The sequence below is a fragment of the Rosa rugosa genome, chromosome 6 (genome assembly GCF_958449725.1).
Source record: "Rosa rugosa chromosome 6, drRosRugo1.1, whole genome shotgun sequence".
Lineage (NCBI taxonomy): Eukaryota > Viridiplantae > Streptophyta > Magnoliopsida > Rosales > Rosaceae > Rosa > Rosa rugosa.
In genome coordinates, this window is record NC_084825.1 from 53,560,716 (window position 1) to 53,583,816 (window position 23,101).

The 23,101-nt window shown below is 43.6% G+C and overlaps 1 protein-coding gene across 5 annotated transcripts; it reads left to right on the plus strand.

The window, feature by feature from the left end:
• Positions 1 to 11,292: 11,292 nt before the first annotated feature.
• On the plus strand, positions 11,293 to 15,975 carry LOC133717878 (probable AMP deaminase). 5 transcript variants are annotated; one of them, XR_009849999.1, is made up of 11 exons: positions 11,293 to 12,427; positions 12,509 to 12,655; positions 13,271 to 13,364; positions 13,455 to 13,498; positions 13,901 to 14,030; positions 14,129 to 14,322; positions 14,414 to 14,488; positions 14,711 to 14,798; positions 14,929 to 14,990; positions 15,345 to 15,458; positions 15,587 to 15,973. XR_009849999.1 is itself a non-coding variant. In XM_062144625.1 (10 exons), the coding sequence occupies exons 6-10, from the start codon at positions 14,268 to 14,270 to the stop codon at positions 15,698 to 15,700; spliced, it is 420 nt and encodes a 139-aa protein (XP_062000609.1). In that variant the 5' UTR covers positions 11,293 to 12,427; positions 12,509 to 12,655; positions 13,271 to 13,364; positions 13,455 to 13,498; positions 13,901 to 14,030; positions 14,129 to 14,267; the 3' UTR covers positions 15,701 to 15,975. The 5 variants fall into 5 exon arrangements, 4 of the variants coding, with proteins under 4 accessions (XP_062000609.1, XP_062000612.1, XP_062000610.1 ...); XM_062144625.1 differs by lacking the exon at positions 14,711 to 14,798 and having other exon boundaries at positions 15,587 to 15,975; XM_062144628.1 differs by lacking the exon at positions 14,711 to 14,798 and having other exon boundaries at positions 13,274 to 13,364; positions 15,587 to 15,975.
• Positions 15,976 to 23,101: the final 7,126 nt, after the last annotated feature.

The following is a 23,101-nucleotide window of genomic DNA, read 5'->3' on the forward strand; positions in this document are numbered from 1 at the left end:
TGAATGAAAGGATTATTTTGGTGCTTTATATTGTTTTACTATATCTTTTGATTGTGTGTAAAATGGCAGAAAAAATTGGGTGGTCAATTGGTTGTCGCTAAAGCTTCATATGGACAATATTTGAGGTGGCGACGGCAATGACGCCGTCGCAATTAATTTCACTTGGGGTGGAGGGAAAATTTCATTAAAAAAAAAAATTAGTTTATTGCAAGCAAATAGGTTACTTGCGACGGCGTTTTCAGTCGCTACATGCCGTCGCCAAATAAGCGACCAAATCATTGCTACGCTCGTTGCCGTCGCTAAATACGGTTGCGACGGCATTTTGCCGTAGCCATGAGCAATGGCGACGCCACCAACGACAACGGCGTAATTGCCGTCGCCTAGCCGTCGCCATTGGTCTTTTGCGACGGCAAACATACTTTCCGCGATGGCACAAAGCCGTGGCCAAATGAATTTTTTTTTGTAGTGATATCTGGTACGTGGTCACCAAGAGGAAGAGGCCCCGCCTCATTCACCTCTTGAACCTCTAGTGCCGCGAGAATCTCTGTCGTCATCATTTCCTCATAAGCGGCAGAAGTCTCAGAGTGGCTTTCCACGCTTTCATCCTCCGAGGAGTCGTCATCGGAGATCGTTATTAGAATGGTAGGACCTTGCAGATGCTCTGTAGATGTGGGAGACGGAAGAGGCGCCACGGGGTTAGTTGATGCTTGAACTAGCGAGAGAGTTGGTTCTTCTGCAGTGGCTGAGGGTCCAGCCTCGCTTAGGCGAGAGGGATTAGTGGTCCTTTGACGGACCTGTCAAAAGATACATAGTGAAGATCCTGCCCAGATTCTAAAATTTAAATAGGATAAGACGGGGTCGGAGTTTACCAATCGCATTCCCAGAGGTTCGTCATCTTCAAAACTCTCTTCGACAAATTGAGCTCGATCGCGTTTGCAAGCAAAGACAGCAGTGGCCTGTACGAGAAAAGAGTCATAACTCAAAAAGGGGGGAAGCACCAAATATACAAGTTTGGGATCATTCTTAACTAAATTACCTCAGCGGGATCTTCATCATGCAAAGACTCTCCCTCAGAAGTCTCCTCTGCTATTGCCTTTCGTTTCCCGGCCTGAACAGAGGCTATCCTGCTCTGGGTAGTTTGCTGCAAAACACACTCAGGAATAAGAGCGGGAAAATCAACACAAGGAAAAGGAATGGTGAAGAAAGACAAAAACTTACTGTTGCCCTAGGCTCGTGGATTTGTATCCCTGGACGCGATGAGCGAGAAGGTAGAATAGGTCGCGGGGGTTGTGCTGCAGGGTTGGAGAAGCGCTCAAGAATCTTGCGGTCCTCCGGACCAGGAATACTCATGCCACGAAAGATCAGGACGAAGAGTTCGTCATGTGGCAGGTCCCAACAGTTCACGGACACTTCTTTCCACCAATCAGCATAATCTTCGTCGACATCGTTGAGGGGGTACAGCGCTCTGACCCAAGGGGGAATCACTATCAAAGTAAACTGACTCTGAAAAGGGACAGACCCAGGTGGGGCTAATCTCCGCCAAGAGGTGTAGTAATTGGCAGAATCAACCAGAGGCCAGGGTACCAACTGGGCCAACCCAAATTGGCGAGCGAAGTGGTTAGGGGCATAGAGCTCATAACTTACGCGGTCGGTGGCAAGACGAATATCCAAGCAGGAGATGGCGCGACGAAAGGCCAGGAGGGCTCTTTCGCTATGATCCCGTCCACTGGGCAGAAAGCCATCGTTAAGGGGAGGAGGGAAACTCCTAGAAAGGACTATTTTTGGGTCCGGCATCTCTCCCAGCAAGTACAAGTAAATAAAACACTCGGAGTAGGGAGGAGCTCGATACCTTACGTTGCGGCAAAGCCAGTTCCCCAAAAGGGAATCAACTGGAGGTTCCTTTGGAATATCACCGCGACGGAAGAGAGGGAAATAAATCTGCAGCCAAAAGGCAAGGATCCAGAAGGGACCACTAATTTCGGTATCGAAGGGGCGCATTACGGCTCTATAAAGGGAGCGATATAACGCACCTAATACAGGTTGCCCAAGGCCAACGCAAATACCATTGTAGAGAGCAGTGGCCAGAGAATTCCAGGGCCCAGTAGGTTTGTTGGAAGAAGTGCAAAAGATAAATTTGCAAAGCCAGAATTCCAGGAATGCGATACCTCCTGTATGGTCACGCTGGGTACAGTAATAGTCGCGCCAGAATGGGTAGGATCTGCTGTGATGCCCTCGACCAGCCATATCCATTCTCAAAGAAAATTGAATGCCATCAAACTGACCATGCACATAGGGGTCAAAGTCAATGGGCAACCCCGTGATGGTAAGAACATCCAGCAGAGTTATGCTCATCTGCCCAAACTGGAAGTCGAATGTATTGCTGGAGGTGTTCCAGAAGCAAAGAGCGGCGGCTAGCGGTGCAGGGCTAGTATTATGGGGAAGACAGAAGCATAGATCGATGGTTTGGGTGATACCCACCGCATCCCATCGGGCCAAATCTCTCGCTCGGACCTCCTGATACCAAACCTTTTCCTCGGGAGCGACGGTAGGCCAGAAGCCCACTTTCCTCCTTGGTCCCCAACTGCTAAAATCACCAGGCACCTGCCGAAGAGCCGCTATGGGACGGCGGATGGGAAGCGCATAATAGGCCATAGCATCATCTGGCAAACGATCGCGAGGTGTGGGACCCAGACTCGCTTGACTATCGCCGCCACCAAAGCCCATCAGTCGACTTCTCTCCTCTCCGGTCTGACTTCTACATCGAACACTCATGTTAGTCCGCCAGGTGAATGCGGCTTTCTCAGTGATTTCATCTGCCTGATCGATAACGAATGGTTTCTTGGATGCCATTTCTGGGTTGTGAGGAACACTTCTCCATTACACCTTGATTTATAGCTCAGATATTACTGGAGATTAATTTATTAGCTGGGCCAGTGAGTGGCCCTAGTTGATAATTAATGAGTCATTATTCCATTTTGAGAATCGCATCTAAGGCGACAGCGGAGATACTTCTCCATTACACTTTGATTTATAGCTCAGATCTTTCTGGAGATTAATTTATTAGCTGGGCCAGTGAGTGGCCCTAGTTAATAATTAATGAATCATTATTCCATCTTGAGAATCGCATCTAAAGGCGACAGTGAAGATATTCCACCTTTTCCTACCACCGCAGGGCCAACATAGTGGCCTGAAGTTTTTAAATAAAACATGATTAAAACCGATGCGGGAAGTAGATACTAAAGTTGTAGCAGATACGGTGGTTTCACCTGGTCACACGTCATGATGTCGATAGCCATGATCTAATCATTTTCTTCGACATAAGACTCGCGAAGGATTAAATGACAGCAAATAGTTTGCTATTTTGCATCTTATTTCGCCAAGTACTATAGGCCTTGATCTAGCCAGGAAAGCGGCTTCAACACCTACATTTGAGAAAATCAACAGAGAGCCCGCAAACAAGGCAGATACATGTTGTTATACACATGGCGAGCTACCACCAAGGAAGAGAAGGATACTCATTCGCGATCAAAAGCAGTCTCCTTCGCATGGGGGGCACGCTAAAGTTCTGATCTCCTACAACCTGCCCAAGTTTCGCCAGATCCATGGGGGGCAATAAAGTTGGCAAAGGAAGCGTCAGTTCATGACAAAGGCAATCCAGATTGTGGCATTCAAGCCTTATGACCTATTTAGAGGCCTATATGGAATCAGTCAAGCCAATAAAAGTGGCTTTTGGAGCAACAACATTATAAGAGCAGTGCTGATTCAAGACCTCTTCAGTCAAGACGAAGACCTTTGACTTCGAGGTCTGGGGGGCAATGTTTGGACCCAAAATGAGCATTTTGGTTTGACAAAGCGTGTCTTGGAGAAATTGAGCCAATATCAGTGGCTCACATATATATTTTCGATAAGTTCAAAAATATATTATTAAGAGGCTAAATAAGGCCTACCAAACATGGAAATGAAAAATCAACTTTAGCACATTTTCCTACTTCGGCTAGGAGAAAGCGAGCTAGACAAGAAATGAGGGATGACGGACTAACCATCCGAACTCCAAATGAGTTGAAACTTTCCAGATTAATTCTAGACATCCCATTGATCATTTCTTATGAAGAGTGCCAAAGCTCGTTCGGAGTGGAAAACCTTCAAACAAACAGTCCAATTTTCTGCAGAAGCAAAACTTGGAAACTGGACCTGTAAGAGGTCCAGCAGCATTTCTGGCCCAACCACATGGAAATAAATTCTGAAATTTTACCACAATAATCTACATTCATGGTGGATCATTTCATATGAAGAAATCGAAGGTTGAATCTGAGTTCTTAGTGGAGATAAAAATTGAGGGATAAGGGAGCAGAAAATGACTTAAACCTAACATTCCATTAGTGTTTAAGTGCTTGAACCTAACAATTCCATAAACTCATAAGTGCTCCATAAACTCATAAGTGCTCCATTATGATTTGTTTAAATGCCAAATAGTGTTGCTTGGTAGCCTATAAATAGAGGCTACAACATAGAACAATGGACTCATTCATACATCAAAACATCTCTAAGATGATCTAAGTTCTCTCTAGAGCAAACCTCTCTAAGAGCAACTCCTTTCCTTCTCTTTCTCTTATAGGTGATCACACTCCTAGTCCTAGTCTTCTCAGAAGCCGACTTTCAGTGCCACCAAACCCTCTGTCAACGTGCTTCGGTCCTAGTCTCCTCGGGAGCCGACGGTAGTGCCGCGACCACAACGGTTACAGAACCAGCCAAGCAAGGGTAACGCCCTAGCAACCCAGCCAAGCTAAAGTCACGCTTTAGCAAGTTCTCTCTACTTCCCAGTGGTTCTCGCTCTGCTCGATCTACAACATCGAGTATCGATTGTGATTTTCAAGAAGCTCAACAAAAGTCCTCGCCACGAGGCATAAAGAATCCCGCGACGAGGTTTGTGCTCTCCTCGTCTACAATCGCTTGATAGAAGTCAGGTCAAGGGACACCCCCGACGACCGCACCCAAACGGTGCTGGCACGCCCGCGCAGAAAAGAGACTGTTGACCAGCTGCAGCAAAATTGGAGCCAAACATTTTGGCACGCCCAGTGGGACAACATCAGAAGTTTTTCTCTTGAAGCACATTCAACCACCGGGCTTCAAAACAAACATTTTGGCACGCCCAGTGGGACCACACTAGAGTCTTTTTGTATTCGCCATCATTGGGATGCCAGGGGAAAATCTTTACCAAAAGAAATTCCTAAAGTGACAAGATGGCCAATGTTGCCACCACTGGCAATATTGACATTGATGACGAGTTCATTGATGACGAGTTCGAACCACTCATCATTCCACCAGATGCTGGCCTGGACGAGAGGCTTCGCATCCTTACAGTGCATAGTGAAAATTATGGGAAGCATCTGGCAGCTTCGATCGCAAAAAGGGAACAACGAATTCGCGAGTTGGAGCAGCGAATGAATCAGAATGCTCAGAAAGCTAAAGAGCAGTCACAAAAGCTTTTCTCGAGCAGAGACAAACAGACTGCCCAACCTGCCGCAAACATAACATCTGAGTTCACAACCTTGCGCAAGGAGGGTTCCATCTTGGCTACCCAAGTCGGTTCACAGCAAGGAGAATTGAAAAGTCAAGAATCTGCTCGCGAAGAGGTGGTTTCTGAGGTTGAATTGCTTACAGGTGGCGATAAACCTAAATGCTTTTCTGTTGAATCACAGCCTTACATAGAGGCTGTGCATGGAGAAGATGGTCAACAAAATTGTTCTTCTGACAATAAAATTGTCTCTGAACAAATACCTGATTTCTCCACTGACCCAGCCATATACGTGGCTACTGATCAGATACATGGGGGGCAAGATATTGCCCAGGTTCACCCCCTTGATAACCAAAAGCAGGTGCATAATCAATCTAATTATGATCTTGCTACTGGACGTCATGGCCATGCAAAGGGTCAAGAGCATGATCCACTTAATTATCAATCAAGGCATGGCCCACCTTACAATCATCAATTTTGCCTTGGCCATGCTACTGGACGTCATGATGAAGGTGGCCACAATCATGGCCAACTTAATTATCAATTAAGTTTTGGTCTAGAGAAGCCAATCTGTGGCTTTATTCATCAATTCAACTTGAATTTCTTCATCAGTGTTTCAAGGCCAAGCAGTGGCTTTGATATACATGGAGGATACATCTGCAACCCACCTTGCAAGAATGGCCAGAATAATTATTCTAGTGGCCAATTTTTACTTCGCGACTGCAAGTTTGAGTATCACCAGTACAAGTTAACTCTTGTTTACAATTATCAAGCTCCAAATTTCTTGCAAAAAGAATTTGTTTATGATACTACACAGCCCATAGAGGCGTCTCAATATGATGCCTGGAAAGTGGACAGAGGCAAACAAATACTTGATATGCCTATTTTTGAAGAAGAGATCAATTCACCACTCTTTGGTGACTCTAAGTATGATCTCAACATGGAGCCAATCTATGATGAATATGATGATAATTACAATTTGATTATTGGTTCCAAGAATCATATGCAGGAGTACAAGTTCTTTGAGGCTCTTGATCATGAGAATTTTTACCAACAAGTGGTTAAATATAATGGCCAATCTGTGGCTTATTCTGAAAACATCATGTCCTATGACATGGTAGTTGGCGACAAAGCTGATCTTGGGACATCCTTATCTCCAAAATTGCAATTGAAGATCATGCTTCGCCAACCAACAAGGATACTTGGGGGGCAAGATTACCCCTCTCACGAGCCAAATTCCTCCAAATTCTTCAACGCTAAGTATCTTTGTTTTTTTCCTACAAGCTCTCACAGGAGGGATTTTTACCCTACAAATTTTGATACATCGGAGCTTGGAGTGAAGCATAGATGGCCTCCCCCGTGATCTTGTAGAGGCGGCAAATGGTGGAAACACACCACTATTAAGAAGTTGAGGTTGGTAAGGGGTTGTGAATCATAACGGAATAGGTGAAGTCTCTTTTGTTAATATTGGCCTAAACTCCTTATTGGTGCCTAGTTCAGGTCCCTTAAGGTTAAGGGCGGCTTTTATTAACACTTGTTGAACTGTCTTCACACTTATGACCTTTCTCATCTTAGTAAGTATAGCCTATGTGAAATGGTGTCTAGAAAGGGGACAACGTTCATGACAGGTTTCTTGAATCCAGAAGTGCGTGCAAATGGGCCTAAACCACTAAGAGGGAGTAGCTCATGCCAAAATGGATTCTGCCTCTCTTGTTCGCCCTCCCCCACCTGGCCATTTCAGTAAGGTTGCCCAAATGATTTGAAAGAAAATTTGTGTCTAGGCGACTATACTTGGGCCGCATGTCTAAACCTTGATTCACACTGTCTTATTGAATTCAGCTACTTATTATTATTATTTTTTTTTTTAAAAAAAAAAATAATAAAATAAAAAAAAAAAAATATATATATATATATATATATATAATTAGTGTGATCCAAAAAATTACGGAGGAGTCGTAGACAGTTTCTTCGCATAAGACATGGGGGACAATTCTAGTGTTCCTACACTCGCAAAGCCCATTCATGAAGGCTTGTTTTTGAATCCCATAATCATTTCTTCGCTACGCCTAGCAACACTAGGGGGGCAACACTACACTATACTAAGCCGAGTCAGCGGCTCCAGAAAATTTTTACAATACTAAGCCGAGTCAGCGGCTCCGGAAACTTTTTCCAGCTTTGCCCTCGCAGGAAAGGCTGAGCTCAAGGGAAGTGTGAGAGCCACCACCGTGACCGCCACCTCCATCGGAAGTAGTCTTCATGTTGCCAAAGATGTCCTCACCATGCACGAGAAACAGTGAAAGGGTTTCAATCTCCTGGTGATCTTCTCCTCTTTGTTCCATGAAAGTTTGTTCTACATTCATGTCAAAGAAAGTAGAACTAGTTCCCCCTCCAACTAAGATTGAACAATCCCTAGCACTCTTCTCCATGTTCAAGGATCCATAACCACCATAGTTCCCCATCTGCCCGTTAACAGCAATCATCACACCAGCAGAAGAAGCAGAAGCAGGTGCAGATGAATTGGCAACATTGTCATCACCAACAAGCCCTGATCTTTGCATGGGCACATGAACATCCGAAGTGGACCTCTTCTTCCGCTTCTCCCGAGCCCTTTGGTTCACGAACCAAAAATAGACGTTCTTGAACTCGATCTTGCCGTACCATTTCAGCTGGAGACAGATCCTCTGAATCTGCTCTATAGTTGGGGACCTAACTCCCTTATTGTAGAAAAGCTCCTTGAGGATTCTTATCTGATCTGTAGTGGGATTCCACCTGTTCCGCCCCCGCAGCATGTTAGCACTACTCCCGGCTGCTTTGTTGCTTCCTCCATCCTCGGTTGGTTGCTGGGTTTGTGGTTCCATTAGTGATGGGTTGAGAGAATGCAAGAATTGAAGAGTGATGATGATGAGTAATTAAGAAAGATTGCTGTTAGAAATATTCGAGTTGATGAAATGATTTCGGGATTGAAAATTTGGGTTTATAATGTGGAGGAAGATATAGGCATGCAAATATCCACCCTTGGATGGACGGTCAAAGAGGAGTCAAATCGATGTCAGTAAATCGAGATTAGTGATTCCAAATCTCGGGAAAAAAGGGACTAGCAGCATGGGAGGAGCGGTTTTTGAGGAGTTAGCTATTATTAAAGGATTAATAGCATGTGGGGAAACCGAACGGTTTTCGAGGAGGTAACTGTTCTTTTCACGAGATTATTTTTCACGACTGTTGTTTTTCAACGAGTGATTAGTGCCTTAAATCTCGGAAAAGAAGGAATTATTGGCGTTAAGAATTTTGAGTTGGGAGCCAGCAAGTGGATCCAAAAGATACATATTTTCTCAAAATCCTCACCGCGAGTCTCTTTTTTGACGCGGAGCATATTTTAAAAAAGTTCATATTATTTTCAATATACAACTATAGGGGCCTATATTTGGGGCCTTGCGAGACACAATTATTGGCTTCTCACGAATATTTGGATATCAGGATAAGAAAATATTATTGTATTCATAAAGTGGCTTTGCGGCCAAAAGCAGTACATTCATTACAAAGCCAAAAGTGGCTAGAATACAAAACAGGAATCTTCGGATTATCTTCTGAATCTTTTCTCAAGTGGAAGCAGCTATGGAATCCAACGTCGGGTTGAGCCGCGCCCCTTTACATGGAAGCGTCAAAGGAATACAACATAGGCTTGGCCAACACCATTATCCATGAGAAGGGGAGACTCCAGTGAAAGAAAATGGAGCCTCCAAGCCCCCTCAATTGGAAGCAGCTATGGAATCCAACGCCGGGTTGAGCCGCGCCATTATCTCCTGGAGGGGCAGAGAGTGAAGGAACCGAATATCAGCTTGAGTCTCTGCACCCCCTCTAGCCTTGGTAACCACCATTAGTTGGACGTGAAGTATAGGAACAACCATTCTGTGGCTTGAACCCATTCCTTTAAAGAGTCCAGCCCTTCTCATCCCTCCAAGATTCTATCAAGAAGAGAAAGAGGGAGAAGGAGGTGAGAACCAAAGCCCCTTCCATCTGGAGGGCACAACACGGGCCGGGTCCAGAAGGAAGGAAACAGAGGAGGAAAGACGAACCTCAGAGTGGCCGTCCTCCCTTTCTCCGTTTCGCTCCGTGTGTAGGATTATGACAAAGATGATCTCGCATGATCGTGGATCCCACACTCAGAGCCCCCTCGCGTTTCTAAACCAATCTGAAGCCTGGCATTGTTGTTACAGACTCCAGAAAGGACGAAACAAGGGGTTGCCTAAGATTACGCCATGAGGCCTAACTCAGGCTTAAGATTACGCCATAAAGCCTAAAATTTAGAGGCTAAAGGTCATTTCATGAGGGGAAGATTTGTGAAGAAGGAGAAAAAGAAGCAAGGATTGAAAGGCCATTTCTCGAATATTTCAGAAAAGTTGTTGTGAGTATTCCCTTCCTGAAATACAACTATTTATAGGGACTTCAGGCAAATCCCCACCCTTGGATGAAGCTCAATTTCAAAACCGATGTCAGTAAATCGAGCTTAGTAATTCCAAATCTCGGAAAAAAGGGACTAAGCAGCATGTGAGGAGCGGTTTTTGAGGAGTTAGCTATTATTAGAGGATTAATAGCATGTGGGGAAACCGAACGGTTTTCGAGGAGGTAACTGTTCTTTTCACGAGATTACCTCCTCACGACCGTTGTTTTTCAACGAGTGATTAATGCCTTAAATCTCGGAAAAGAAGGGATTAACAGCATGTGAGGGGACCGAACGGTTTTCGAGGGGGCCTACAGAGATTGGCCCGCAAAGCTCAATTTCAAGCAAAGTTCCTCCACGCGGAGTTTCGCCGGCCTGAGTGGCCCGTTCTCTGAGATGGGTCAGGTTGCGGCCCATTTCTTCAGAAGCAGCCAGAGGTTCATCGAGTTGGGCTTCTTCTGTAGCAATCGCGTTTTCAACAAAGGCTAAACCGGTATGGAGGTCCTCGATCCGAAGTTTGAAGTCGGACCTTTGGATTTGTAATTCCCGCAGGCGGATGGTTCGCTCATTTAAAATACCGCGAGAGATGTCCATTTCTCGAGAGAGGCTATTCAAAGCCTCTCGAGTGTCGTGAGCCTGGGCGTTCGCGGCCGGTTGACGTTGGCGGGCCTCATCAAGTTCATTCAGCAGATCGTCAATGGCACTAAATTGCTGTAGGGTCAATGCCTTCTCCTGGCAAAGATACCTTAGGGCTTCCAAGACTCGCGGGAGGATGTCTGTCTCCAATACCTGAGGACCCAGATGTTCGTGAAGCACCATCTTAGCCTCATCCACAGCAGAAGGAGGAGTTATCTCCAACACCCTAATCAGTCTCTCGAATCTGGTGGGAGGAGGAGGAGGCAGCAGAGGCGCCACAGGATCACGAACCACCAATGCAAAAGGGTGGACAGCTTCCTCAGTTTCTTCATCTTCAATAGGTTGGTCTATCCCTTCAGCCGCGGGAGAATCTGGAAACTCAACTCGCGGCTCACCATGGGCAAGTGGAGCAGATTCAAGCACAGAGCCCTCAGCTTCAACGGTTGTCTCATTTGTTCGCGAGACTTGGGGGGCACCACCACCGTCAGTATCATTTTCCATCTCTGGGGCGACTGTCCCGCCGATAAGACCAGCAGCGTTTGCAGCCACCTCCTCGGTACAAACAGAATCCTGGTCAGGTTCAGAAATGTCAGAGAGCGGGGTTGGATCTAAAGGGAAATGGAAAGTATTGGCCAAACAGTGGCTTACCTCTCGAGCTGTCGGGTCAATACACTACAAAAAAGAATTCAATTAGCTTCACCAATTTGCGTCGGCGTGCAATTGCCGTCGCTAAAGCCTACTCTTTTGCGACGGCAAAACTTGACCGTCGCAATTGTATAGAGATTTTGCGACCGTATTAACTGCCGTCGCCCCTAGTGGTCGCCAACCACTATGAATTTACTTCGGCAAGCATTAGCCGTCGCAAGTTTTTAACAGTTTGCTACTGCAAAACACTTGCCGTCGCTTTAGGGTGGTTATCTGAACGATTCTATCTCTTTGATTAAAAGAAAACTTCTTTTCTTTCTCTGCGCTGCTCTCTTTCTTCTTTGACCCCATGACTCCATCTCGATCCGACACTGATGATTACTTTCAGATTTCCTCTCTAGATCTGCCAAATTCGTAGCAGAATGTAACCGCCGACTAATTGCTGCGATTTCGGTCCTGTCAAGTTTACCAAGCTATCTACAAACCAATCGTTCCTCTCAAGATCCTTCCTCTGGGTGAGAAACAAAAGGAAAAGGTCAGTACTATGTACATCTGTATGTCAAGAGTTCCTTTGAAAATCTGTTAATTAGATTGGGTTTTCATATTATGTAAACTTTCACCGAATCTAATATCAAATTCTGATAGGATACGTTAGGGTTTTAGTCTATTTTGAAGATCGAAAGAGTTGTGAGCTCCCTTTGTAGTTCCGCTTAAGAGATTTAGGTTTTTCTTTTGGGTCCGGTAATTGTCTCCCTTAATTCTCAGGTCTGGTTGTATTTGGATGTGAATATGGTCTCGATTATTATGGGTTTTGTTTAAAGTTGTGGTCTTTCGATGGATATTGGGGGTTTTAGATTTGTGGGTTTTCCATTGTTTTGTTTTTTGGTGAAATTGGGTTTTGGGTTTGGTTTGTTTGATCGTCGATTGTGGAAATTGAAAATGAGGGTATGGTTTTTGCTTGATTGTTCACTACAAAAAAGAATTGCAATGGCTACACATGGATAGCGTCAGTAGCCAAAAGGAGCATTGGCTTTGAGGTATTGAATATAATTTCATTCATAGTTGAAGGGTTTTGGGTTGAATAGAATTTCATTCATGCCTGAAGGGACGTTCTGTTACAGTGAATCTCTGATATAGTTGAATTTGCAGAAATTGCTGGATGCTTACAGAGGTTAAAAAGCTCAGAGAAGCAGGTTGGGAACATTTATTTAATTTGAAAAGTATACAATGTTTGGGGACAAAGTCAATTGTTGTGGTATTTCAATAAACTACAGAATATTTGCAGGCATTTCAACTCTGACCATCCCTGTGCAGTTCCAAGCAAACAAAATGGACTCAATTTGGATAAATACTGACAAACCAAGGGACATTGTTTAACGTTTATGAGCCAAAGAAGAACGATCTAAACTTTGCACTCAAAGGTCAGCCTCTTATACTTGATACAATTCTGCTGATTTATTATTCATATCATTACTCCACCATAGAACACAAACCACTAGATGTAATGTGAAAGCATAGAACACTTTGAGATTTTTCATTTCATCAGCTTTATGCCAATTTACTATCGCCTCAAACATTTTCATGTGTTCAATGATAAATTTTGAATTCAAATTAAATTTTCATTTCAACCAGGTGTGTGATTTTTCTATCCTTTTGTACACTGTTCTTCCATTTTACTAAACAGCCACAATCTGGATTGAACATGATTGAATCTGTCTGTGCTCTTTGTCTTAATGGACTGGCTAAATTGATTAATAAATCATTAAGTTGGCCAACCTTCATTCTAAATACCTACAAATCAGAATGTTGTTCTTCTTTACAACCCAATCAAACTAAACTAAGTAATTGTCAGTGTTTCCTTTCAACTGATTTGTTTTAGGATATTTAATCCTGAGTATAAATAATGACCTTATTCTCATCAAACATACTACTGTCTTTTTAGCTTTTTATTAGCTGCTAAATTTACAAGACCTTTCTCTTTGTTTCTGGCATCAACTGATGATCAAAGCAATGTTCATTTTTGTTTTGTTGTCTAGAAGAAGTGTGAAAGCCAAGATTGGGAAGCTACTGTTCACTGTTGTCAGCAAGCTCTTATTGTTTGCACTTTGAGTTTTGACACCTCCACATTTGGTAAGAACTTCCTCTTTCTTTTCAGGTTGGGTTTATGTCACGTTTCTTTCTAACATTGGCAAGTTTTTATGCCCACAATGTCATTTGAAGAACTATGTATTGCTGGAGCTATCATTGTCAAGTTTCCTGTTTTGGTATGTAATGCCAATTTACTATCCTTTTATATAATTAACTATTAATTTCAGCCACATGTATCATTTTTCTATCAGAATATCCTTATATTGTTTAGAACTGACTGTATTGCGCAGAATATCGCTTTGCCTCCATTTCCTGCAATTCATATTACCACCCTTTTTCTTCTTTACTTCTACCGTGCCTTCTTGCTGTATTGACTAATTTGGTTTCCCATGCCCTTTTAATTCTTATGGCTTTGATGAACTTGCAAATTTGCAAGATTTTTTTTTATGGCTTGCAAATTTGCAAGATAAATATGCAGAGAAGTATACATTCAAAAGCACACATGATATTTAGACAAAGATATAGTATATATTAGCTAGATTCTGAACATGCAACTCCTTTCTTTTTTCCTCCTCCAGGGGAGCTCATCTCCGGGACCTTCCAATACCAAAGTTTTTGGCCATTTTGTCAGCATGGGATTTTCCAATAATGGGGGCAAACTACTTTGAAGCTACTGTCAAATGGTTGCCAAAGCTATTCAGGAACATGGTAAGGGCATTATGCCATATCATTCTGTGTGGTTTATACTCGGATTCTTGGAATGCTTCAGTTTTACCATATTTATCACACTATGATAAAATATCCAGGCGAGGAAAGCGCCGATTCAATCCGTCACATCATTGTTTTCAGCAATAGTACTATCTTCAACTGTCGAGATCTCAGCCTCATTCTGTTTTACATGCTTTGACAGTCCTTTGAGATCAGATAGACAAGTTTCTTAGCTCCATGATGAAAACATGTCATTGTTACTTTCCTTTTTCTCTTTTTCCTGTGCAATCATGTAAGTTCTTTCTTTACCTCCAACATAAAACTATCTGAAGTTTATGGTAAATCTCCAGACATCTAACATTTGCACTTATGATTTCCAACAGACAATAAAAACAAATGTGAGGGCAAGCGTGTTGCTGAGACCTTGATGTTTGACTATCATCGGCAACATGGGATAGGTATAATCTCATTTCTCTTTTCCTATTTCCTCCGACTAACTTTTGGTGTTTTTCTTTTCAATGGTGAAGTCGGTCAATGTTTTTCTCTTTATTGCTTGATGGATTTAATTGACTTTCTCTTTGACTTCCATTCACTGTGTGCTGTTTTTCTACAAAATGCATTATATAACTATGTTCATTCAAGTAACTATGTTGCATTTTTGCAATTGCTTTTTGCTTTAGCTTCTGGGCACAGTTTTTACTGCCTATGCTTTCTGTTTTCAAAAAAGGCTCAGGGAGATTTTCCTTAAGCAGGATAATCTTATCCAAGGTATAATTGTTTATTGGCTTACTTGCTCTTTTCATAGTTAAGTATTGGATTCTCAAGCCATGGCTTTTGAGATGTTATTTCTGTCAAGTCTTAGAGGCATTAATTTTCATGATTATCTTTTGTTGAATAGGCCGTTTCCTTGCTGAGCTGACAAAGCAAGTGTTTTCTGATCTTTCTGCCAGTAAATATCAGGTGCTTTCATGCTCTGCTACTTTTGTATAGGTTTTAGTGGTTTTATTTCCCTTTTTTTTAATCATCAATTATGAAGAATGATAGACTGCTAGTGTGGATTAACGCTCCAACTATTAATTAATTCATACATACTTTAATTTCCCAATCTGTTGGATGTAAATACTAGTGTTTATAATAATTTAGATATCTGGATCAAGTTTAGGTTTCTGAATGATCCTTCCTTGCCTCTCTGAATGTTCATTGATATGGAACAAATGACCACTCCCTCTCCATTCCTTCTTGTTTGTTTGTCTTTCTTATTTCTCTGCATGTCCAGATTGGCTCCTTGCCTGATGCTCTGTTTTTATACTGCAGATGGCTGAGCACAGAATATCAAAATATGGCAAGAAGCAAAGTGAGTGGGACCAAATGGCTAGTTGGATAGTGAACAATGAATTGTACAGTGAGAATGTTGTATGGTTGATACAGGTAAATGCAAGATTACCTTTCAGAAATAGGTCATATGAATTTGGGGGTTCTAGTAACAATGTTAGATTTAGGGTTTAGGATTCTGTAAAAACTTGAATTCTTATTATGCAATTTTTGTCTTCTTTCAGCTGCCACGGCTGTACAATATATACCAGGAAATGGGATATATTGTACATACTGTATCATTATGTGATAGGTTCAAGATGCATCCAGTGGCCATGAAATTAGAAGGGAGTCCATAGGAGAAGGAGTTCATCCAGATTCAACTAGTGATCAAGAAATTGAGCACGCTCCAGTACTCACCAAGCCCTCTAGTTAATGATAAATAGTATTGTGGTCAAGTCTGCTTTTGAACAATATTAAGTTTGGGAATGTTTCTTCCAGAGTTTCAGTTATCTAGTATGGTAGATTCTTAGTAGATTCGTATAATTATGAAAGACTCTGGTTTGTTTGGTTAATTTCAATTTGTACTTGGTAATGAAATATAACTTGGCACTTATCAGTTGTGAGATAGCTATGAATGAAAGGATTATTTTGGTGCTTTATATTGTTTTACTATATCTTTTGATTGTGTGTAAAATGGCAGAAAAAATTGGGTGGTCAATTGGTTGTCGCTAAAGCTTCATATGGACAATATTTGAGGTGGCGACGGCAATGACGCCGTCGCAATTAATTTCACTTGGGGTGGAGGGAAAATTTCATTAAAAAAAAAAATTAGTTTATTGCAAGCAAATAGGTTACTTGCGACGGCGTTTTCAGTCGCTACATGCCGTCGCCAAATAAGCGACCAAATCATTGCTACGCTCGTTGCCGTCGCTAAATACGGTTGCGACGGCATTTTGCCGTAGCCATGAGCAATGGCGACGCCACCAACGACAACGGCGTAATTGCCGTCGCCTAGCCGTCGCCATTGGTCTTTTGCGACGGCAAACATACTTTCCGCGATGGCACAAAGCCGTGGCCAAATGAATTTTTTTTTGTAGTGATATCTGGTACGTGGTCACCAAGAGGAAGAGGCCCCGCCTCATTCACCTCTTGAACCTCTAGTGCCGCGAGAATCTCTGTCGTCATCATTTCCTCATAAGCGGCAGAAGTCTCAGAGTGGCTTTCCACGCTTTCATCCTCCGAGGAGTCGTCATCGGAGATCGTTATTAGAATGGTAGGACCTTGCAGATGCTCTGTAGATGTGGGAGACGGAAGAGGCGCCACGGGGTTAGTTGATGCTTGAACTAGCGAGAGAGTTGGTTCTTCTGCAGTGGCTGAGGGTCCAGCCTCGCTTAGGCGAGAGGGATTAGTGGTCCTTTGACGGACCTGTCAAAAGATACATAGTGAAGATCCTGCCCAGATTCTAAAATTTAAATAGGATAAGACGGGGTCGGAGTTTACCAATCGCATTCCCAGAGGTTCGTCATCTTCAAAACTCTCTTCGACAAATTGAGCTCGATCGCGTTTGCAAGCAAAGACAGCAGTGGCCTGTACGAGAAAAGAGTCATAACTCAAAAAGGGGGGAAGCACCAAATATACAAGTTTGGGATCATTCTTAACTAAATTACCTCAGCGGGATCTTCATCATGCAAAGACTCTCCCTCAGAAGTCTCCTCTGCTATTGCCTTTCGTTTCCCGGCCTGAACAGAGGCTATCCTGCTCTGGGTAGTTTGCTGCAAAACACACTCAGGAATAAGAGCGGGAAAATCAACACAAGGAAAAGGAATGGTGAAGAAAGACAAAAACTTACTGTTGCCCTAGGCTCGTGGATTTGTATCCCTGGACGCGATGAGCGAGAAGGTAGAATAGGTCGCGGGGGTTGTGCTGCAGGGTTGGAGAAGCGCTCAAGAATCTTGCGGTCCTCCGGACCAGGAATACTCATGCCACGAAAGATCAGGACGAAGAGTTCGTCATGTGGCAGGTCCCAACAGTTCACGGACACTTCTTTCCACCAATCAGCATAATCTTCGTCGACATCGTTGAGGGGGTACAGCGCTCTGACCCAAGGGGGAATCACTATCAAAGTAAACTGACTCTGAAAAGGGACAGACCCAGGTGGGGCTAATCTCCGCCAAGAGGTGTAGTAATTGGCAGAATCAACCAGAGGCCAGGGTACCAACTGGGCCAACCCAAATTGGCGAGCGAAGTGGTTAGGGGCATAGAGCTCATAACTTACGCGGTCGGTGGCAAGACGAATATCCAAGCAGGAGATGGCGCGACGAAAGGCCAGGAGGGCTCTTTCGCTATGATCCCGTCCACTGGGCAGAAAGCCATCGTTAAGGGGAGGAGGGAAACTCCTAGAAAGGACTATTTTTGGGTCCGGCATCTCTCCCAGCAAGTACAAGTAAATAAAACACTCGGAGTAGGGAGGAGCTCGATACCTTACGTTGCGGCAAAGCCAGTTCCCCAAAAGGGAATCAACTGGAGGTTCCTTTGGAATATCACCGCGACGGAAGAGAGGGAAATAAATCTGCAGCCAAAAGGCAAGGATCCAGAAGGGACCACTAATTTCGGTATCGAAGGGGCGCATTACGGCTCTATAAAGGGAGCGATATAACGCACCTAATACAGGTTGCCCAAGGCCAACGCAAATACCATTGTAGAGAGCAGTGGCCAGAGAATTCCAGGGCCCAGTAGGTTTGTTGGAAGAAGTGCAAAAGATAAATTTGCAAAGCCAGAATTCCAGGAATGCGATACCTCCTGTATGGTCACGCTGGGTACAGTAATAGTCGCGCCAGAATGGGTAGGATCTGCTGTGATGCCCTCGACCAGCCATATCCATTCTCAAAGAAAATTGAATGCCATCAAACTGACCATGCACATAGGGGTCAAAGTCAATGGGCAACCCCGTGATGGTAAGAACATCCAGCAGAGTTATGCTCATCTGCCCAAACTGGAAGTCGAATGTATTGCTGGAGGTGTTCCAGAAGCAAAGAGCGGCGGCTAGCGGTGCAGGGCTAGTATTATGGGGAAGACAGAAGCATAGATCGATGGTTTGGGTGATACCCACCGCATCCCATCGGGCCAAATCTCTCGCTCGGACCTCCTGATACCAAACCTTTTCCTCGGGAGCGACGGTAGGCCAGAAGCCCACTTTCCTCCTTGGTCCCCAACTGCTAAAATCACCAGGCACCTGCCGAAGAGCCGCTATGGGACGGCGGATGGGAAGCGCATAATAGGCCATAGCATCATCTGGCAAACGATCGCGAGGTGTGGGACCCAGACTCGCTTGACTATCGCCGCCACCAAAGCCCATCAGTCGACTTCTCTCCTCTCCGGTCTGACTTCTACATCGAACACTCATGTTAGTCCGCCAGGTGAATGCGGCTTTCTCAGTGATTTCATCTGCCTGATCGATAACGAATGGTTTCTTGGATGCCATTTCTGGGTTGTGAGGAACACTTCTCCATTACACCTTGATTTATAGCTCAGATATTACTGGAGATTAATTTATTAGCTGGGCCAGTGAGTGGCCCTAGTTGATAATTAATGAGTCATTATTCCATTTTGAGAATCGCATCTAAGGCGACAGCGGAGATACTTCTCCATTACACTTTGATTTATAGCTCAGATCTTTCTGGAGATTAATTTATTAGCTGGGCCAGTGAGTGGCCCTAGTTAATAATTAATGAATCATTATTCCATCTTGAGAATCGCATCTAAAGGCGACAGTGAAGATATTCCACCTTTTCCTACCACCGCAGGGCCAACATAGTGGCCTGAAGTTTTTAAATAAAACATGATTAAAACCGATGCGGGAAGTAGATACTAAAGTTGTAGCAGATACGGTGGTTTCACCTGGTCACACGTCATGATGTCGATAGCCATGATCTAATCATTTTCTTCGACATAAGACTCGCGAAGGATTAAATGACAGCAAATAGTTTGCTATTTTGCATCTTATTTCGCCAAGTACTATAGGCCTTGATCTAGCCAGGAAAGCGGCTTCAACACCTACATTTGAGAAAATCAACAGAGAGCCCGCAAACAAGGCAGATACATGTTGTTATACACATGGCGAGCTACCACCAAGGAAGAGAAGGATACTCATTCGCGATCAAAAGCAGTCTCCTTCGCATGGGGGGCACGCTAAAGTTCTGATCTCCTACAACCTGCCCAAGTTTCGCCAGATCCATGGGGGGCAATAAAGTTGGCAAAGGAAGCGTCAGTTCATGACAAAGGCAATCCAGATTGTGGCATTCAAGCCTTATGACCTATTTAGAGGCCTATATGGAATCAGTCAAGCCAATAAAAGTGGCTTTTGGAGCAACAACATTATAAGAGCAGTGCTGATTCAAGACCTCTTCAGTCAAGACGAAGACCTTTGACTTCGAGGTCTGGGGGGCAATGTTTGGACCCAAAATGAGCATTTTGGTTTGACAAAGCGTGTCTTGGAGAAATTGAGCCAATATCAGTGGCTCACATATATATTTTCGATAAGTTCAAAAATATATTATTAAGAGGCTAAATAAGGCCTACCAAACATGGAAATGAAAAATCAACTTTAGCACATTTTCCTACTTCGGCTAGGAGAAAGCGAGCTAGACAAGAAATGAGGGATGACGGACTAACCATCCGAACTCCAAATGAGTTGAAACTTTCCAGATTAATTCTAGACATCCCATTGATCATTTCTTATGAAGAGTGCCAAAGCTCGTTCGGAGTGGAAAACCTTCAAACAAACAGTCCAATTTTCTGCAGAAGCAAAACTTGGAAACTGGACCTGTAAGAGGTCCAGCAGCATTTCTGGCCCAACCACATGGAAATAAATTCTGAAATTTTACCACAATAATCTACATTCATGGTGGATCATTTCATATGAAGAAATCGAAGGTTGAATCTGAGTTCTTAGTGGAGATAAAAATTGAGGGATAAGGGAGCAGAAAATGACTTAAACCTAACATTCCATTAGTGTTTAAGTGCTTGAACCTAACAATTCCATAAACTCATAAGTGCTCCATAAACTCATAAGTGCTCCATTATGATTTGTTTAAATGCCAAATAGTGTTGCTTGGTAGCCTATAAATAGAGGCTACAACATAGAACAATGGACTCATTCATACATCAAAACATCTCTAAGATGATCTAAGTTCTCTCTAGAGCAAACCTCTCTAAGAGCAACTCCTTTCCTTCTCTTTCTCTTATAGGTGATCACACTCCTAGTCCTAGTCTTCTCAGAAGCCGACTTTCAGTGCCACCAAACCCTCTGTCAACGTGCTTCGGTCCTAGTCTCCTCGGGAGCCGACGGTAGTGCCGCGACCACAACGGTTACAGAACCAGCCAAGCAAGGGTAACGCCCTAGCAACCCAGCCAAGCTAAAGTCACGCTTTAGCAAGTTCTCTCTACTTCCCAGTGGTTCTCGCTCTGCTCGATCTACAACATCGAGTATCGATTGTGATTTTCAAGAAGCTCAACAAAAGTCCTCGCCACGAGGCATAAAGAATCCCGCGACGAGGTTTGTGCTCTCCTCGTCTACAATCGCTTGATAGAAGTCAGGTCAAGGGACACCCCCGACGACCGCACCCAAACGGTGCTGGCACGCCCGCGCAGAAAAGAGACTGTTGACCAGCTGCAGCAAAATTGGAGCCAAACATTTTGGCACGCCCAGTGGGACAACATCAGAAGTTTTTCTCTTGAAGCACATTCAACCACCGGGCTTCAAAACAAACATTTTGGCACGCCCAGTGGGACCACACTAGAGTCTTTTTGTATTCGCCATCATTGGGATGCCAGGGGAAAATCTTTACCAAAAGAAATTCCTAAAGTGACAAGATGGCCAATGTTGCCACCACTGGCAATATTGACATTGATGACGAGTTCATTGATGACGAGTTCGAACCACTCATCATTCCACCAGATGCTGGCCTGGACGAGAGGCTTCGCATCCTTACAGTGCATAGTGAAAATTATGGGAAGCATCTGGCAGCTTCGATCGCAAAAAGGGAACAACGAATTCGCGAGTTGGAGCAGCGAATGAATCAGAATGCTCAGAAAGCTAAAGAGCAGTCACAAAAGCTTTTCTCGAGCAGAGACAAACAGACTGCCCAACCTGCCGCAAACATAACATCTGAGTTCACAACCTTGCGCAAGGAGGGTTCCATCTTGGCTACCCAAGTCGGTTCACAGCAAGGAGAATTGAAAAGTCAAGAATCTGCTCGCGAAGAGGTGGTTTCTGAGGTTGAATTGCTTACAGGTGGCGATAAACCTAAATGCTTTTCTGTTGAATCACAGCCTTACATAGAGGCTGTGCATGGAGAAGATGGTCAACAAAATTGTTCTTCTGACAATAAAATTGTCTCTGAACAAATACCTGATTTCTCCACTGACCCAGCCATATACGTGGCTACTGATCAGATACATGGGGGGCAAGATATTGCCCAGGTTCACCCCCTTGATAACCAAAAGCAGGTGCATAATCAATCTAATTATGATCTTGCTACTGGACGTCATGGCCATGCAAAGGGTCAAGAGCATGATCCACTTAATTATCAATCAAGGCATGGCCCACCTTACAATCATCAATTTTGCCTTGGCCATGCTACTGGACGTCATGATGAAGGTGGCCACAATCATGGCCAACTTAATTATCAATTAAGTTTTGGTCTAGAGAAGCCAATCTGTGGCTTTATTCATCAATTCAACTTGAATTTCTTCATCAGTGTTTCAAGGCCAAGCAGTGGCTTTGATATACATGGAGGATACATCTGCAACCCACCTTGCAAGAATGGCCAGAATAATTATTCTAGTGGCCAATTTTTACTTCGCGACTGCAAGTTTGAGTATCACCAGTACAAGTTAACTCTTGTTTACAATTATCAAGCTCCAAATTTCTTGCAAAAAGAATTTGTTTATGATACTACACAGCCCATAGAGGCGTCTCAATATGATGCCTGGAAAGTGGACAGAGGCAAACAAATACTTGATATGCCTATTTTTGAAGAAGAGATCAATTCACCACTCTTTGGTGACTCTAAGTATGATCTCAACATGGAGCCAATCTATGATGAATATGATGATAATTACAATTTGATTATTGGTTCCAAGAATCATATGCAGGAGTACAAGTTCTTTGAGGCTCTTGATCATGAGAATTTTTACCAACAAGTGGTTAAATATAATGGCCAATCTGTGGCTTATTCTGAAAACATCATGTCCTATGACATGGTAGTTGGCGACAAAGCTGATCTTGGGACATCCTTATCTCCAAAATTGCAATTGAAGATCATGCTTCGCCAACCAACAAGGATACTTGGGGGGCAAGATTACCCCTCTCACGAGCCAAATTCCTCCAAATTCTTCAACGCTAAGTATCTTTGTTTTTTTCCTACAAGCTCTCACAGGAGGGATTTTTACCCTACAAATTTTGATACATCGGAGCTTGGAGTGAAGCATAGATGGCCTCCCCCGTGATCTTGTAGAGGCGGCAAATGGTGGAAACACACCACTATTAAGAAGTTGAGGTTGGTAAGGGGTTGTGAATCATAACGGAATAGGTGAAGTCTCTTTTGTTAATATTGGCCTAAACTCCTTATTGGTGCCTAGTTCAGGTCCCTTAAGGTTAAGGGCGGCTTTTATTAACACTTGTTGAACTGTCTTCACACTTATGACCTTTCTCATCTTAGTAAGTATAGCCTATGTGAAATGGTGTCTAGAAAGGG